Source organism: Artemia sp. Qi Xiang Cuo, chromosome 6 (assembly GCF_049724085.1).
Source record: "Artemia sp. Qi Xiang Cuo chromosome 6, ASM4972408v1, whole genome shotgun sequence".
Taxonomy (NCBI): Eukaryota; Metazoa; Arthropoda; class Branchiopoda; order Anostraca; family Artemiidae; genus Artemia; species Artemia sp. Qi Xiang Cuo.
This window is the reverse complement of record NC_142799.1, coordinates 70657127-70676729: the sequence shown is the minus strand read 5'-3', so window position 1 is coordinate 70676729 and position 19603 is coordinate 70657127. Positions and strand designations below refer to the sequence as shown.

The window sequence follows — 19603 nt, the reverse complement described above, 5'->3', positions numbered from 1 at the left end:
CGCAAAATTTATCTACAAGTTCAGTAAAAATAAATTTATACTTGATTCAATATTAGTAAACGTAAAGACCAAATTAAAACGAATATTTAAAAAAATTCCTTTTTGTTTTTGTGCTAAATTTATATAGCAGGGGCGCCTGGAACGTACTGGAACATTGCAGCTGAGCCTTGCAAAGTTACAGCTGCAAGGTTCCAGAACGAACATAAACCTAAGGTTATTACCTTGAACCTTGGAGGTGAACATTATTAACCAATTTGCTTTAATTACTCATGATTTATTATTCTATTTTTTTTTTAGTGTTGCTTTAATTTTTTCTTTTTTTGGTCCTTAACAAGTTATCTTCTAGGATATTTATTATTATTGATTTTTGTGTTATGTTTTTTTCTCGAATAACATTCAATTGAATTGAAAATTGAACCTTGAAAGGGTACAACTGCAGGGTCCCAGAAAGAATATAAACCTTAAGGTAATAACCTTGAACCTTCTAGATAAACCTTGAGAAGGTACAACTGCAATGTTCCAGAAAGAACATCAACCTTAAGGTAATAACAATGAACCTTGCAGATGAGCCTTGAAAGAGTACAGTTGCAAGGTTCCAGAGGGGATATAAACCTTAAAGTAATAAATACATGGCCAAACCTTGCCATTAGCCTACTAACTCGTATTCAAGAGTATACAGCGAGAGCAGCAACTTTATTGAACTCCAAGCAAAAGTAACTCCAGTATAAAAAACAACAAATAAATATAAAAGAGGGGCATAAGAAACTGGAAGATCTAGGCAACTTGTAAACATAGTACCTGAAAGAAGAAAGTATTTTAAAGAAAATATTCTTGTTTGCATTGGACAAGTTTATTAACGATTGTAAGAGAATTTACGTTGATTCCCAAATTTTTCGAAAATCATAAATAGCTAGAGACAAGAAAGCATCTAACAGAAGAATGCCCAGCCACGATAGATACCGACTGGTAACATTTCATAAATTGGGTGTTAAGCTAGGGGACATAGTCGCGGAGGGCAAGGCCCGACACCTGGCAAACTATATGGTAGGGATAGGGAACTTATCCCATAGCCCCCAACTGTTAGTTACGTTCTTTGTCTTTTTCTGGGGGGAGGGTGACCCAATCAACCTTTGTGTCCTGAGCTATGACTTAGTTTGGTGAGTTCCTCCATAATATTAATATTTAATAATGATAATAATAGTAATAAGTGAGTTTAAACTGATATACTCAAACCTGTACATACGCATAAAATATATACAAGCATATTCATGAACATTATTTCCATGTATGCATTGACATACGTACAAAAAAAATAATGAATAGAAAAAAACAAAACAAAAAGCCAAAATGAAACGCGGATAATTTTAAGCTAGAAGCGAAAATGTGAGTCATACTTGAATCACAGTTTTGCTTCTGTTAGCGGTTAATTTTACTTCCAAAAGTTAGTTTTTCTTTCTTACATTTTTATAAGAATAAAAAAATATATATTCTTTATTATCTTGTTAGTTTTTCTTATGTAATTTCTTTCTTTTTTCACATTGAAAGCGGTTTAGGGGAGGTCTTTTCCGAAATAGTCGCTTCATGTTTTCTTTTACCAAATTATCCTCTTTTTGGTTTTGTCCTTTTTTTCTTCATTTATTTCGTTCTTTATTTTTCGTCATTTATTTTGTTTTTTATTTTTCTTCATTTATTTCGTTCTTTATTTTTCGTACACCATGTATACCCAGTGGGGTCTTAGAACTTATTTTGCATAAAAATTTCGAGACACGTACAAGCAGAAACATATACACACATCGGTACATACACAAATACACGTGTGTAAACACACATTTTTTCACAAATTACAATATTAAGAAGTAAATTAGTTACAATTTAATTTAAATTTTTAGATTCAATAATAAAACCAAAGTAAAAACGTTTGGGTGTTTCGTTTGGAAATTTGTGTATACCTCTTGGTTAAATTTTTGGCAAGTCATTTTTATAACAATTTGAATGATGAAGATGAAGATTTAAGGCCTCAAAATTTTAAACTTCATAAAGCGTCAAATTTTACATTATTACTACGCGTACTAAAATACTAAACAAAATACGCGTAATAAATACTAAAATATTACGCGCAATATTTTATTTTGATTATAATTATTATACTTCTATATATACTTGTAATTTTTTCTATAGTTACACTTAATATTACATTTATATACTTATATAAAAACTTGTATTTATACTTAACATTATAATTATTTTAATGCTTATTTTAGTTATATTATACTTATACATAACTGAGCATATATATAAAAGCACTAACACCTGCGTATTTTTAACTGTCCGAGTCAAGGACCGAGTCAAGTCCATGTCAACTTGTTAGAATACAATGACTCATCTGAACTCTTGACTTTAACTTTCCTTCTCTCTAGTTATCTTATTTTCCTCTCATTTTTTAGGCTCTTATATTCTTATCAGCCTTTTAATTTCTTTCTCTTTTTTGTTGCTGGTTTAAAGTAAGTCCCAGTCTGCAACAAGCTACGTATATTTCTGCATAGTCTGCAACAAGTCATAGTCTGCAACAAGCTATGTATATGTCTTGCATATTTCATAGCAGGCCTTGAGAAAAGAAAATATGCGACAGTATTCCATTAATGATACATATCTAATAGGTATTTGTACCCTTATAATAATTACGCTAAATATTCAATAGTTTTTTTTTAGCAAAAAAAAGAGAAAAATATCATGACAAGATCCAAGAGATACCTTTCACAGAAACCGATCTTTTCCATTGGATAAAGTAGAATTCTCAAGGGTAAGGTGTGAAAATGTATGAATTAATCGCTCTAAATTGGCAGCAGGATGAGACCAAAATGTGATACATTTGTCTTCAACCACCGGGATTACCATTTCCAATAGAAATGACGCGTTCATTCGTATAAAAATCTCCTGTAATTAAATAATAACAAATTACATAAAAAAATAAAGAGCTTTATAGAAATTTAGTATCTTTGAACTTTCTCATCGCAATATACGAAGTTCTAAAGAATTCATTTATGCAAAGCCATATTAAAAAAAAAACGAAAGTATATTTTGAAAGGAAACTTAAATATTTATGCTATACACACTCACACTCAATATAGATTTGTGTGTAGACCTATTTTTTTAATATTTTACCAAATAAAATCATTTAATTTTTTTTAAAGACCACCTCTTTCTTGGGGTGGAGGGGTGGGCATTCCAAACGTACGTAAGTGCGCGGCTCAGTTTTGGATGTTCGGTTACTTAAAACTTGTAAATTATTTTCTCTTTCTGTTCTATATCATTTTGTGACTAGTTCCTAAACAAACAAAAACAAATTAAATATTACTGAGCCAAGGGAAAATTTTCACCAAGTTCCTGTACATCATGTAATCTTTCTTTCACAGTTGATCAAACAAAGGCTTTTCAGTGTAGGTAGAGTTCTGTATAATATTTGCTAGGAAAATACAATAATTCTCTCTCTTCATTGCATATTTCATTTCAGCAAAAGGAATTTGGCTCATGGAGCAGAATAAAGAGAACATTAATAACAGGTGTACTACTAAACAAAAAGAGGATATCTGTATGAACTTTCCTATGGAGCGTTTTCCACGTCCGGAAGCGAGGGGATTCAGCCTTCGCACGATCATTCATATAGTATTCCTGATATTTTGCTGGTATTTTTCTTTGTTTATTGTTTTTGTTTTTTTTTTAGCTGATTTTTTTAAGTTGGTATATTTATAATCTTTGTACATTCTCATGGTTCATGGGGTTCTGGAGCTAGTTTTAATTTTTCCGCAACAGCTGATGCGAAGGTCTGTTAAATAAGAAAATCAAATTTTCAGAAAAAAGCAAAGTTTTTAATTGAATTAAAGACAAATTTGAAAACCGCCAATAATAGGCATAGTATATAGAAATATAAGAATTTATAGGAACAAACGTAACCCTTAGAACAAACTAAGATTTTGTCCAGCGTCGGTGGAGTTGTTTGTAATATTTGCTGCGAAAATACAACAATTCCTTCTTATTTTGAACATTAACAACAGGTATGCCACAAAAACAAAACAGACTATGAGAATGGACTCTTTTTTGGTTTATAACTGTAAATTAAATCTGCCGCAAAATTAACTGTATTTCATTTTAAATGCTTAAATTTAAAATAAAAAAGACTGGAAATAAAATCTAAGTCTTTGAATTGGTTAAGTGGGAACGTACACAATTATGTATATCTATATATATATATAAAAAAAGAAAAAAAAACTCCATATGCAGTTATGCAGTTTTTGGTAGTAGCAGCCAACAAATTTAAGAAAAAAAACATAGGTAAAAATCAGCAGAAAAAAAGCTAAAAACACATTGCCCGCAAACAGCTTAACAAGTAGTAGCTTTTCTTAGAAGGTTTAGTTGCCTTTCAGAGCCAAAAGATCGTTTATGCTTCAATTTTCACAGACGAAAGCGTTGTCAAATTTAGCTAGTCAGTTTTGCTTTTTTTACGGTCCAACGTGGCAACACTGAGTCAATTGCAGAAGGGACGAGAGTGAGTGATTTTGAAAGGATAGTATTGCTGCTTAGTATCTTCATTTTCATCAAACTCAATGTGGCCACATTAATGTTTTTCCTGTGTCTTTCCAACTTAAAAACTCAAAACTTTAAAGGAAATTTTAAATTTTAAAGTTAAACTTTCTGACTAAAAAGGCAAGATTAAAAGCAGATGTGCCACAAACGCGAAAAGGGGATACACCACTTTTATTTTTTATTTATTTATTTACTTATTTAGGTTTTTCGAGTCATTTCGCTCAATAAGGAGGAAGATACAACGAAAATAAATATGATCGATTGTGGCTTCATGATCGTTGTGGCTTCATGATAATGATCGATTGTGGCTTCATTTCTAATAAGTTCATGGCTTAATTAACTGAACATTAAATGTTAATATTAGAGGGACAGTTAGATGTTAAGATTAGAGCTCCATTTGTATAAATAGAAAAATATTAATAGCGGGTGTAACGAAAAAGGGAAGATGGGAATGGATTTTTTTTTTAGTCTCTGAACATGTATGAGATAGTTTGTAATTAATTTTTTCGAAGAAATTATTCAGAATAGAATGGAAAGAATGACATCTAAAAAATCGTGGACTTGTGCATTAGGAATGTGTACCTATAGATATCTCTCATGCCCCTTACAGAGGAGCAGGATTGAGTAATTTTTCGGGGGCAGTATGGTTGTTTAAAAATATATATTTTCAGTCCCAAGTAAAGGCGTTAAGAATGGCAGGAGAATAAAGAGGTGATGTAACCATTTGTTATAACTATCCGTTAAAAGAAATCCTGTCCGTAAATTTACCGGGCATATTACTCAGCCAGTTAGGTTAGATCATAAAAGAACTTATATTTCGAACGGTCAAAGCGTCAGCAGTTGTTGGGAGGCTGAATAGCATTTGGCGAAAGTCAAATATAAGCCGCCACGTCCTACCGTATGAAGCGGAGACGTGGTCATCCGCAAAACCTGTCCTCAACACCATTGATGTCATTCAGACCAAAAAACTTCGATGAATCGAGGGTCTTCATTGGACAGACTTTGTTAGCAACCAGATCCTCCTGTTACGTGCTTCACAAACTCCTTTTCCGACGCAGCTCACTCAGCGTACTGTTTTCTGGTATGGCTATCTCCTTCACATGCCACATGACGACTCAGCACGGGTTGTTTTTTTACTTCGACCTCACCCTGCACGGATGGAAATTACCCAGACGACGCCTCCACGCTACGTGAAAAGACAAGACCAACGAATTTTTGCCCAAGCCCATATCCTAGTGGAAAAACCAGCGAGCTTGGCAAGCGATAGATCAACCTGGAGGCACCTGGTCTCATCGTTCTCTACGCCGGACTCCTGGCAAGAACCATAAGTCAAGTAAGTCGAATCAAGTTAGTATGAATGGGCACCATAATGAAGACTGTTTACATTGGGCTACTATGTCGCTTACGGATGGGCAGAATTGAGTAATTCTGAAGGATGGGCTACTATACTACTTGCAGATGGAACAGGACTGAGTGATTCTGAAGTGATTCAGGACTAAGTGAAGTCTTTTTTACGAATAAAACTTTTGTTTATGAAACAATGTCTTTTTAAATTTTTTTTTTATAATGTGCCTTCTGAACCTTATCAGCCTGCTCCAATATACTCCAGTTATGCATAGAACATTATCAATTTGACACTGAAATGCCAAAAATTGGTTACGACTAGACTCAAAATAATACCCCTTTCGCACTTGAAAAATTACCGTTAAACGTGTCTTACGCCCCACTTTTTGTATAAATTTTTGCGCTTATTGTAGATTTTTAGTCTTCTATTAAGGGGTTCGGAAGCCCACCCTCCCCTGTGAGCATCTTTACTTGGAATAAAAGTTCACCATATCTAAGAGCTTCGTTAAGTAGCGAATATATCTGACGTAAGCGTAAGCGTCATCTGCCGTAATATCTAAGAGCCATATCTAAGAGCTTCGTTAAGTAGCGAATATATCTGACGTAAGCGTAAGCGTCATCTGCCGTAATATCTAAGAGCCATATCTAAGAGCTTCGTTAAGTAGCGAATATATCTGACGTAAGCGTAAGCGTCATCTGCCGTAATATCTAAGAGCCATATCTAAGAGCTTCGTTAAGTAGCGAATATATCTGACGTAAGCGTAAGCGTCATTTGACGTAATATCTAAGAGCTTATAATGACGTAATATCTAAGAGCCATATCTAAGAGCTTCGTTAAGTAGCGAATATATCTGACATAAGCGTCGTTAGACATAGATCTGCATGTCTAACGACGACGCCATAAAATTAAATGAGGCAGTCAAACACAAAGATTTGAGCAAAAATGTTTATAAAGGAAAAAGATAAAATAAAAATTAAATCAAAAATAAGGGGAGAAATAAGTAATAAGCTTAAGTAAATAGCACTAAATTCAGCGTCTATCTTTGTAATAATTCTAAACGGGTGACATTTTGTAGCATCTAATGGAAAGCTATTCTATTTCTAAGACACAAAAGGGACAATAATAGACGGTTTATTAGGTTTAGAATTGAAACGGGGGGGAGGGGTAGTGCAACCCCATACACAACTGATAGCAGTAGATCAGATAAAAATAAAAGTGGTAATGCACCAAGGGCCTTTTATTTATTTACTAATTCAATATATTCAAAGAGAAGTGCACAAAAATTCAAATTAAGACCTAAAAATGAAGATAACTAAAGTGAAAAAAAAAACTAATAAATGAATATCAATGAATAACTGATAGGATGATTAGGCGGCTGTTCTAATAAAACAGATAATTGGGCGTGTATTAATTTTGATGCAATAGTTTGTAGTAGCAAACTGTAGTACACAGTATCTCGTGCTAACAGTAAACCAAGCTCTTAAAATGAAATTTTGATCATATATATTACATAAAAAGAAAAGACTTATATCGTGGTTGCAAATACGTAAAAGTCATCAAGTTCAAGATTATCAAAGCTACGAGTCTTGAATTAAAAAGGGGGAAAACACCCTGAAGACGGAAAGTAATCTTTAAGAAAATTATGTGATCTGTTCAGCATTTCGGAAGACCCCAGTACAGAGGTTTCAAGCCCCTATCTACAAAATGCAAAATTTTTCTTTTTTCAAAACGGATAGTCAATTTTTAATTCTTTGCATATAAAGGAAAGAGTACTTGGTTTGCCGTTAGATCAGTATTTTAGCAAACTGCTTTATCCCAGTTTATAGAAACTGTTTTGATAGATCTTACCCTACAGCAAGGGCTATTGGTAGTAGGGCTATTGTAGGGACATTGTATTAAACAGAAAGGTAAAACTCTCCTAAGCTTAGATGACGTAGATGATTTCAGTGTTCTAGATAAGAATTTCAAAATATAGATGAAAATTCAAACTTTTTATTTTAATTTTCGTTTTCGAGGGGGAGGGTGGTCCAAATCGTAACCACTCACTCAGATAGAGCTCTGCCTACCTCTATTACCCCGCTAGCCTACCAGATGCAGCTCTTAGACTAAGCTCAAGGATTTGATATGATTGAAAACCCCAGACACTATGCAGTCTTGATTGCTTCCACTATCCGCGACTTTTTTCAGGGTTTCACCCAATTTCTCCAAAAACGTTGGGTTCTCAAAGGTCTACTTAAAAATAACTTTCGTCAATATGCGAATGTTAACATAAAACATGAGTCATGTGTTTTCGTTATCGATATCTTTTGGGGAAATTTCGAAGACCCCAAACGCCTTATGGGGAATTCGGGGAAATCCCAATAAATTCGTGGATAGTGGAAGCACTGGTAATCTTACCAAAATCGGTATTCTAAAAACAAAACCTAAAGTAATTCTCGAGAACAGGATCGGGTGATCTCGAGATCGGGAATCATTTGCTCTACCATCTGAACCAGAATTGATATTTGGTTTATACCTTTGCTACATTAACATACACAAATAAACGGAATCCCGTAGACAGATTTCCTTACCAACACTGCCAACTTTGAGACGACGGCTTTTCAGGAAATTCGAAAAAATCCGAGAAAATTCGGGGATAGTGGAAGCACTGGTAATATAACCAAAATCAGCAGATTTTTTTGTTGATGTCGATAAGGACTTTTTGTCGATGTCTTCGACAATGAATAAATAACTGAATAATGAAGAAATTCGAAAAAAAATCTGAAATTCAACAAATTCCGAGAAAAATATAGAAAAAATCGGGGATAGTGGAAGCACTGGTAATCTTACCAAAATTGGTATTCTAAAAATAAAATTGTACGGTATACCCCAGTATACGGGGTAAACCGTACAATTTCCTTACCGACACTGCCAACTTTGAGACGATGGCTTTTCAGGAAGCACTGGTAATCTTACCCAAAACAATAGATGTTTTTGTCGATGCCGATAAGGACTCATTATCGATATCTTCCACAACGAATAAATTTAATTCCTAAGGTAAATGTTTCTTCATCCATGAGTTCTAAAATATTAAGCAATAAAATCATAAGAATAAACCTAACCTGTTTTTCATCTTTCTTTTTATTAAAGCGGCTTTCAATGTGCTTGAGATGAAAGTTGCCAGCTTCTACAAGGATATCTTCAACCAGCTTTTGCATATATCGAGTACGAGCCAAAGATACAGATGCTTTGGCAAATGTCAAAAAGCCCTTGGCAAATTGGAAAGTACTCTGAGTCAGCTGAAGTTGCACATCATCTTTAAGAAGAAATAAGGTATTTATTATTTAATTTAAGAAGAAATTATTTTGATTTTATCTACATGTCTCAGTTTATAGTTCTATTGGTTACTTCCTAAGCTTAACAGTTTACATTAAAAAAACGCTAAATTTTCAAATAAATTTTCAAGGATATGAGTATTTTTGATGTATGTGACAGTGAATTTTAAGATGTGTCTGTGAGGGAGCTTGTGAGGTTTTTTGAATGAATGAAATTTGAATGGTTGTTAGGTTATATGGGTGGGTTCTCGGTGTTTTGAGCCTCTTTTATTGGTTGGCAGGTTAAGGATTCTTTTTTAGGGTTTGGGATGAAGAAAGAAAAAGGAGAAGAGCAGTAACTTTTTTTCTTTTTTTTTTGAAGGAAGAATTAGAATCGTCATTAGACATGATAATGATTTAAGTTTAGTTATATAATGCAATCATGTACAAGCTTTTGTTTCAATAACGGTGTAGCCTATTGCTTTTTTTATCTTGTAGGATAATTTTTTTTATAAACAAGTTATTACTAAAGGGCTTAATAATTAATAATTAATTTTATAATTAAAATAATTTAATAATTTGTATTAATAATTAATACAAAGGATCTTTCAAAATCACAAGCTTTGTAATCACTTAATCTAATTTAAACTGTAATTTGATTATTTAATCTTGATTATTAACCTATTAAATAAAATTATTAATATTTTTGTTACCTTTTTTTCTTAGTTCTGTTTAGATACAAGCTTTTGGTCTTCAATTTTTTATATTTTTTGACTGTGTTTTGTTTTTCTTAGAATATAATTCCTTTTCTTTTTTAATTCTATATTACTTTCCAGCTAAGAACATTTCCAGATGTGATTGCTAAATATTTCAAACTTAGTTCGATTGTTTCATTGTCTCCAATAGAAGCTTTACGCTTTTTTAAGTCTATATTTTTTTTACTTGTTTTATATAAAATGATATATGGGTAAATACTAGTTAACTCTAAAACTTGTGTAACTCAGCTCCTCGAACACTACCCTTAACTTCTTAACTCCTTAACTCTTAACTTTCTACTCTAAACTTATAGAATACGTCTCTACAATTTAACGATATAAATTTAGCAATTTAACTTTTTTTTTTCTCTTTACTCCGTTTGTCAAGTGCATTACAAGGGGTTATAAATAAATTATATTCGATTCTATAAGCATTGTCATAGATGAATTGAGAGAACAGAGAAATAAATCTGGAGATGACAAATGGGTCTTCATACTGGTATGAAGAAAAACAATGAAACGAATATTTCGCCCGTATACAACAAGGTTTCTTCAGCGTTAAACAAAAAGAGAGACAAAGAAAAAAACAAAAATAAAACAATTAGAATCTAAAAATATAAAAAAAACATAAAAACAAAATTAATATAAAACTAAAACAACCCAACTAATATATATATATATATATATATATATATATATATATATATATATATATATATATATATATATATATATATATATATATATATATATATATATATATATATATATATATATATATATATATATATATATATATATATATATATATATATATATATATATATATATATATATATATATATATATATATATATATATACAATTAATACTCTCAAATACAATTAGCCAGCTGCTTCCATGAGCACACAAAAGCAACTGGTAAAAATATGTTTACGAATTTAAAATTTAAATTAACATAAAAATTCTGCGGTTCGTTGAACAATTTACGAAAAAGGTTTTTTTTTCATTTATATTTTTTATTCTATTTATATGTTATTTATTTATGTGTTTATTTTATTTTTATATTATTTATGTTTATATTTTATTCATATTATATGTTATTTTAGTCATTTTTATTTTTATTATACATTGCATTATATTTATAGTAGCTTATATTTTTTTCCCCTTTTTTTTTCTTCAGATTTAAGAATTATTAATTATTATTAAATCGTTATTAACCATTTTTTTCTTTTTTGCTTCTTCTTTGTTTAGTACACAATTTTCTCCTCCGAGACCAAAATTATTTTAGTGGCAGAATTTGTTGTTTTACCTAATAAATTTGAATAGTCGTTTTCTCCGATCGAAACTAGCAGCAAAGGCTGTTGGGTGACATATTTAAAAAGAAATTTAGGGTGTACTTTTTTGCAAAGATAAGAGAATCCCCCCCCCCCTTTACCTGGCAAAAAGAATTGGGATTGCCCTGCCCTTGTCCCCTCCCCCAACAAGACTGTCTCTGAAAGTTTGAACTTCATCTCCTTTCCATTCAGCAAAACAGAGTATAGTTACCAAACTATAGCTTTGGAAACTCTTTAAAAAAAAAGAAATCATCTTAGAATTTTTCATTATTACTCGATCGTTATTAACTATGTTTTGGTTAATAACGATTGTTTCACGGAATTTTTATTCATATGTACCTGTATAATAGTCTAACAATAATTTTTCGCCAGAAATGCAACTTTTCCCAAAAATAAAAAAATTCTAAAGAAAATAGCCAAAAACCATCCGTCTAAAAAAACATGACCTCGAGTCATGGTTTCTTAAGACCTCGAGATCAGGATCAAGGGTGACCTCCAGATCGGGAGTCATATACTCTATCATCTCAACCGTGATCAATATTTGGCTTTATTTGGCAATATTTTGCTCCATTAACATACATAAATAAACGAGATCCCAAAGATGGGTTTTGTTACCGATACAGCCAGTTCTATATAGTACATATTACTTGCTCCATTAACATACACAAATAAACGGGATAGTCTACGTATTTTACTTGATCTGGGGTATTTTTGGCGTGCAATGCTGTATCTGAAGGAAATTATGTTCCTCATTTATATCAAATAATTGTTTGTCATATAACGAGGCTGTAACCTCAGGGTTGCCACCGTCCGGGATTTTTTTTTTATTAATAAGAGATTTTCAACAATTTTGGCTGATAGTCTACTATTTTTTTCTGCACGGTCTCACGAATATTCTTGGTTTTTCATATTAATAGTATTTCATATTTCATATAATATATTTCATATATATTCATACATTTCATATTTCATAGTAATAGTACATATTACTTGCTCCATTAACATACACAAATAAACGGGATTCCACCGATGCGTTTCCTTACCGACACTGCCATTTATACATAGTATTCATTACCACTCTTGTTTTACAGTTCGTGGTAACGAAATGTAAGTGAGGAGCGAATCGGCCCAATTGAAACCTAAACTCGTAAAAAAAGGCATTCTGATAATAATTAATACATAAAAGGATTAAATTTTTATGCTGATTCCAAATTTATAATAATCATTAAGTTTAATGTTACCCATCAAAAGCTTCAAGCCTGATAAAATTGGCCTGATTTTGAAAAAAGGTTGAAGAAACACCCCCAAAAAGTCAAGCGATTTTACAAAAATTACATCATCAGATTCAACATATCAGATAACCCTACTGTAGAGGTTTCTAGCTCTTATATACAAAAATTGTGATTTTTTTTTTTTTTTTTTTTCAATTTTTAAATGAACTTCATTTTATGTAGAAACTTAACAGGTCTCATTACTAAACTTAAAAAGGAAAAAACTGCTCCGCCTCCTTCTGCTTCGCCAAATATCTACTTCACATATGACCATGGAATTAATTAACTTAATTAACATAATTAACTTAATTAATTAACATAACTTGAAATTAATTAACTAATATATCATAACCGACCCAGAAATTGCAGTTTCAAAACTGATTGAAAAGCATCAAAAGAAAATAGCGGGCTGCCCACGGTTTAGATTTCTTATTTGATCTATATTCCATTTACCTTTTTTTTTTCGTGTTAGTTACGATTTACTACTGTTGTTGTAATTCTGCTAATGTAAAGGCTCGCTTAGTTTCGTCTTCATTGATTTTTTCTTTCATTCATACTGCGCCCTTTCTATGTTTTTGTGGAAGGGTTCTTAAGTAAATAAGTACATAGGTAGGCAGGATACACTCTATCAAATAAAACAAAACAAAATATAGAAAAACAGGTATAATATTTTAAATAACACATTGGAAAAAAATTAATAATAAAAAAACAAGGCCGTATCCAGGGGGGGGGGGGGGGGGTTACCGGTGTTGAACCCCCCCCCCCCCCGAAATTTTTGACTGACTCGAAAATAAGTCAAAAATTAGTAAAACCTAGGTAAAAATCAGTAAAATTAGTCGAAAACTGAGTCAAAAATTAGTACCCCCCCCCCCCCAAAAAAAGTCAAAAATTAGTAAACACCCCCCCCCCTGAACAAAAATCCTGGATACGGCCCTGTAAAAAAGGTCTGAATATTTTGACTTTACTTCCGGAAGCCTTTGTCAACGTAAAAAAAAATTTATATATAAAAAAAACTAAATTAAATAGAACGCATAAATTAAAGAAAAAAAAACAGAAACGACAAACTAAAAAAAAACTAATATCTTAATAATAAATAAATAATAAAATAAAAAACTTAATAATAAAAAAGTAATATCTTAATAATATCCAATATGGCAACTATTAAAATTATTTATAAATGGAAAGGCAGCGCGGTCTAAGAAATTAAATTATAAACACTCAATCACTGAAGAAGAAGAGCAAAGATCATCAGCATCCTATTGGAATTAATAGGAGATGACTCACCTTTTATAAAGGAGTCAAGGGAAGACTTTACACCAAGATCAAAAATTTCAGATTTGAACTTGTTTGCTGCTGCTAAATTCAACAGGTTTACGGCTTTCCATGATTCTTCCTGGGCCCGAACCTACATAGATGAGGTCAATTATATGTTCGACCAGTTTAATCAAATTATCTCATTAACTTTTAACACGTAAATAGGCATATCAAATTGTTATCCATTTACAGGTAAAACAGGTAATTAATTTGTGACGCGCAAACAGGAAAATAAAATTATTGATAAAGTGGAAAAAAAGATCAAAAGACACTTGGGATTTATGGCAGAAAGCAACTAAGAAAAGGATGCATCAAATTAGCAGAAAGCCAGAACTAACTATTATTTATTTTAGTTTCAATCATGTAAGAGGAAAAAGAAAATTTAGGGGAAAGTGTTCTCTCAGGAGCTGAGACTAAGATAACCTAAAGATGTCGGGGGTAGTATAGAGAAGACCACTACTACCCCTCCCTCCTTAATAGCAAAAGCTAAAACTTTTTTACCACCCAATAGTTTTCATGAAAGAAAAAATTCTGTCGAAAACAAACTTCCCAGGGTTGCGAGCCAACTTTTTTAGATGCTGCTATGGTTCAATTAAAGTGGTTTTCAAACTACATATGCAATTTTCTCACCAAGTAGTCAAGTTACATTATGTTAAGTGTAACCTTTCACACTTAAACGAGTCATTTCCCACTGGGCTGATGCAAAAATTCCTATAATCATCATATTCATCGTTTTGTTGCTTCTACATTAACATCTCTATAACGAAATATGGACTTATATAACTTAAAATTCTAAGTGGAGCTCGATTCTGTTTAGCACTACCTACGTTACGAACAAAACCAACCTAAGTTTGCTCTATAAGTTCACAGAACGTAAAAAATTAGTCTTAAGTTATGCTACCATAAAATTTTCTGCGATGTAGCGTGAAAGGGCCATAAGTCTGGCACAAATGGGACCCTGTCAGCAATACCCTCTGGTAGGTGCTGTATGGTTGGTCCTAGCACGCCAAAAAAGAATTAGGAGCCTTACTAGCCCTGTTGTATGTGCCACAAGGTACCAGATAACATGGGTACCCATAAGCTGAATCTCAGGGGGGGACGGGCTTACCTAGTCTAATCGGAACTTCCAATGCTGTATAATAGAAATCTCACAACACAAATATAAAATATAAGGCAGCATCATTCATTATTCAGCCAGGGCGGACTGGAGCCCCCCGCTGCCCCCCCTATATGGGCGCCCATGCCAGATAAAGGGCTTTTCGACATTTACGATCACCCTTACCATCATACATAAAGTGATTGATCGTTCTCGCTTCATTGCTTCTTAAAAGTAACTTCGTCTCCGGAGAGATTTGTGAAGTTTTTTCGTCTCTGAACTGATTATTACAAATCGAGGAATTTCGTTATTTGATTTTCTAATACAGCGCAAAATTACTGTCTTGATTTAGTAGAAATGATGGTGTGTCAAAGAGACATTTTGACATATTTTTCAAATCACAAAGAAATGCAATTTTTCTAATTTTCTTGCAAAAATAGAATTTTTTAAAGGATAATCAAGAAAAACAGGGGATAAAATTCTTCAACCCCATCTCGATAGTGGCTAGATAAAAATTAATGGAATATAATAATTCAACGGTGATGCTAGGTGATTCAACTATCATCTAATTAGGTTTTCAAGTCTTTTATCACTTCGACCAAATTTATCAGTTTGACCCGACCGGCCTCAGAACTCTCTTGATAAAATAACAATTTATTTCAAACCAGAAAAAAAAATAAATAAAAAATATCAGTAGCCATTAGGATCTAAACAACTAATGCAGCCTAAATCAGCAAATATTTCTAAGTGAAATGGAATAAAATAATAAATTACAAAAAACACATAAAAACACCATGATTGTTTTTCGTTTTTCCTAAATCTATTAATCCTACTGATACAAAAAGCATAACAAATCAGAACTACCTAAACATAAACCATCAATAATTCGCAGCCTAGCACATTTCTTTTAAAATTCTTTTTAGAATTTTAACATTAGCACTATTCTTCATATCCACTTTTTAAAACTTAGAGGAGCATAGAAACATTTTCTCTCCCTCTGGAAAGGATCTGAACCGGCTTATGTATGAGGATAAGAGTCAAATGAAAGTGTAAAAAACTCTAAAATTACTAAAATCGTTGACCTTTAATGCAAAGAACTGCACATGAATGTATATGAACCATATATGGTGAGTCAGGTTTGAGTTATTAAGGACAGTGAAAGTGAAATATGATTTTTTAATTGGTTACGGGAAAACTTACACAACTAAATCTATCTTAAAAATAGCAAGAATAGAGAAGTCAATTTTAAATGAAAAACCCCACCATATGAAGTTTTGCAGTCCATGTACATTTCGGCCGAATTTATCAAAACAGAAATGATGGTGAAAAATAAGTACAAGATAAACTAAAACGCACGGCATCAAAGAGTTTAAGAAGGTTCACCTTTCCATTGGAGGTGTAGTTGTCTTTGGGATTCAACAGATTGTTAATGTTAGAATTTTTCCGAACGAAAAGTGATGTTAATTTCAACTATTTGATTTGCCTATTTTGTTTTCGCAGTTCAATATGGTAACACTGACGAAAATGTGATACTGCTCCCAACAGTTCCTGTTTTGAACTACCAAAAGAGAAAATTTTGAAAGTCACAGTTTTCACGTAGGAATAGATCTAAGATGGGGCCAGGTGACACCTAGAAAATGTTTCTTATTGATGTCCATGGTACTTAAAGGTTAACAAAATAACTGATTTTTGTTTTTATCCTCAAATGCACTAAAAATATCAAATTGACAGTAGGTATAAAATATACTAGACACTAGTTATAGAGAACAAAAGAATATTAAATAAAACCTTCAAACAAGTTTTTTTTATTTCGAAAATGCTACGGAAATAAAAAAAAGAATCCTTACTACCAGAAAAAAAATGAGTTTTTTTAGGCAAAAATGATGTTTAGTGCATTTTGAGATGAAGCGTATATAAGTTCTTTTTAATACTTTTGTTTTAATCTTTTTAATATTTAATTAGTCTTTTCGCAGAGAACATTGTATATTTTATTGTTTAACCCTAGCATAACAGATTCATACTTTATATTAACATAATCTCGCTTGTACAAATTCATACCAAGACCACGCCTACTTCTATTTCAAAAAATTCAATAGCCATTACTTCTATGCCCTAAGTTGTCATTGCTTGTATAAGATAACTAACCTGTATACGGAAATGACATTGAACTTTGAATATTTATCCTCAAAAGAGACGAAGTTAAATAAAAGTGTTTAAAAAGAAAACTAAGCACCCCGAGTAGAAAACTGGAATTTATTTAATTTTTATTTTATTTAATTTATTTTATTATTTTTTATTTATTTTTTTTAATTTATTTAATTTTTATTTTATTTAATTTATTTAATTATTTTGTATTTAATTTTATTTAATTTATTTAATATTATATATTTTTATTCAATATATAAATGTATTTTATTTATTTAATTTATTGGAAAACCAATAAATTAAAGGTTAATTAGCGCCAGGACTTTGCTTTAGAAGAAGTAAATAAATCACAGCCTGCCTGAAACGGAAAGAATGAAACAGAGAACAAACATTCGATTCACGTGTCACGATTTCCTAATACATTAAGACACAAGAGAGAAAATAATCGCATCTTGGAAAGGTTACATTGTGACAATTAATTGAGGAGATTTAAGGGGAAGATCAGCCAACAGCTTATGCAATTACAGTTCAAGTACAATTTATTACTAATAAAAAACATAAAAACTAACAGCCGCTCTTTAACAGCCGCAACTTTAAAAAAAAACTAACAGCCTAACAGCCGCTAACAGCCGTCTACTAACAGCCGCTCTTTAAAAAGAAGCAAGAGCACTTGTGACGGGGACCACAAGTCCCCTTACATTTTTTATAAATTAAATTGGCGAAAGAAGAAGAAAAGAAATCCCATAACTAAAATATTGTAAAAAAATTGAATAAATTACACAACCAAAATAAAACTATTACCAATCTCTCATCAACCATTCTACAATAATAATATTAGTAAAACAATAATAACGATAAGTAAACAAAAACAGTAAATGTTTTCCCAATAAATATCTCTATGACCTTGAAATATCTCTAGACCTTGAAAATCTGACAGGGAAACAGGCTCTAATTCCACTTGTTTGCGTGACAACAAAATCATCACCACGATAAATATAATTATGGAGGAATTTACCATAACTACACGAGAAACCTCTGGACTTATAGAATTTCAACATTGATAAGTAAAAATTCCTAACAGGCAATCCCGTAATTGTCCTACATTTCCAGTTCCTTCCAGTTCGTTAAAGCTAGTTGAATGTTATTCACACCTCCATAAGAAAATCCTCCAATATCCTTTATCCTCCAGTATCCTCCAATAAGAAAATAAGAGAATTATCCGAAAATATATGAAATTAAGAACTTACCATAGTTGCATCAAGGAATTTAGCTCTTGTAGCTCTAATACATTGGTCCAGGGGTGATCGAATCTGATTCTCAAAATCAAATGTCAAATCAAATCCAACTGCTTCAGCAAGCTAAAAACAATAAAAAAATTATTTCCAGAAAAATATAATGATACAGCCAGGTAATGAATAAGTATGGCTACAGCAGTCTTAGGTTAGACTAGGTGTCTTGCAAAAAAAACTTACATCGACATTTCTTTAAATCGAAACATACACGTCATTTTTCCCCTAATTTGATCCCCATCCTCCCTTTAGAAAAAAAGCAATTGAAGTCTTTTTTTTGTCTCTGTGAAGTCTTCATAGTGAATTCTTCATAATACTAGTGAAGTTTTGTTTTATCTCTACTGCGATGAATATTATGGTGTAGAATCTGCTGAATCTACCAGATTCGTATCAGGATTTTCAAGATCACCCCAGAATTTTCAAGTGTGAATCCGCCTTCATTTTCGGTGTTATCGGTCTTCAAAATCGACGTTAAAAGTAGCATTAGAATACCAATTGAAAAATAAGATATTTTCTGTTTTAAAACCATAAAATTGTTCAAAACTGCCCTGGAAGTAACCTGGGCTTAAGGTTGAGAGTCGTTAATCTCTTCAAAAAAGGCTGAAAATATTAAAAAAAATATTTAATTTAGCAAATTGTTGCTGTATTTTTTAACTTTGCACTTTTCTCCTTGTATCTTCTTGCTCTATCCTATATTAGTTACGTTAATAGCACCGTGTTTTTTTTTCATTCAGAATTTAGATATGATAAGTGGCCTAATTTCGTCAACATCCTGGGGGGGGGGGCAAAGTGGGGGCCAATTTCCCCAAATCAAGTGAAAATGACAGTGAAAAATGAAAAAGGAGCCATGTAGTACCGTAAAGGCAAACATATACTAAGGAAAACTGACCTGTTTCTCTGGATGTTTGAACTATGCAGGCTTACCTTAGTTTTGACAAGATTTTTTTGCAAAAAAACTAAATTTCAGGTGGGGGCAAACTGGGTTCTGGTTGGTGGGGCAAGTGGGGTCTGGAGAGGGCAGTTACCCCATAGCAAATTACGACCCTGGATATAATTGAACCTATTCGGGCTCTTATTGCGTAAATTGTGACACCATTTACGTCATATATATCATTATAATTTAACGTCAACCAGTACTAAGCATTTACTTAGCCAATTAGACAATGTTATATAATTC

At 32.1% G+C, this 19603-nt stretch overlaps 1 protein-coding gene across 1 annotated transcript in view; it reads right to left on the bottom strand.

Annotated features, from left to right (window-relative positions):
• Window positions 1-674: 674 nt before the first annotated feature.
• Exo84 (exocyst complex component Exo84) overlaps window positions 675-19603 on the bottom strand; it is a 72855-nt gene continuing 53926 nt past the window's right edge. Inside the window, exons 10-14 of the mRNA XM_089090335.1 lie at window positions 18385-18495; window positions 13867-13987; window positions 9028-9221; window positions 2752-2934; window positions 675-798 (exon numbers count right to left, since the gene is read on the bottom strand). Coding sequence (XP_088946461.1) covers window positions 2755-2934; window positions 9028-9221; window positions 13867-13987; window positions 18385-18495 — 606 coding nt within the window. The 3' untranslated portion in view covers window positions 675-798; window positions 2752-2754. The remainder of the gene's footprint in view (window positions 799-2751; window positions 2935-9027; window positions 9222-13866; window positions 13988-18384; window positions 18496-19603) is intronic.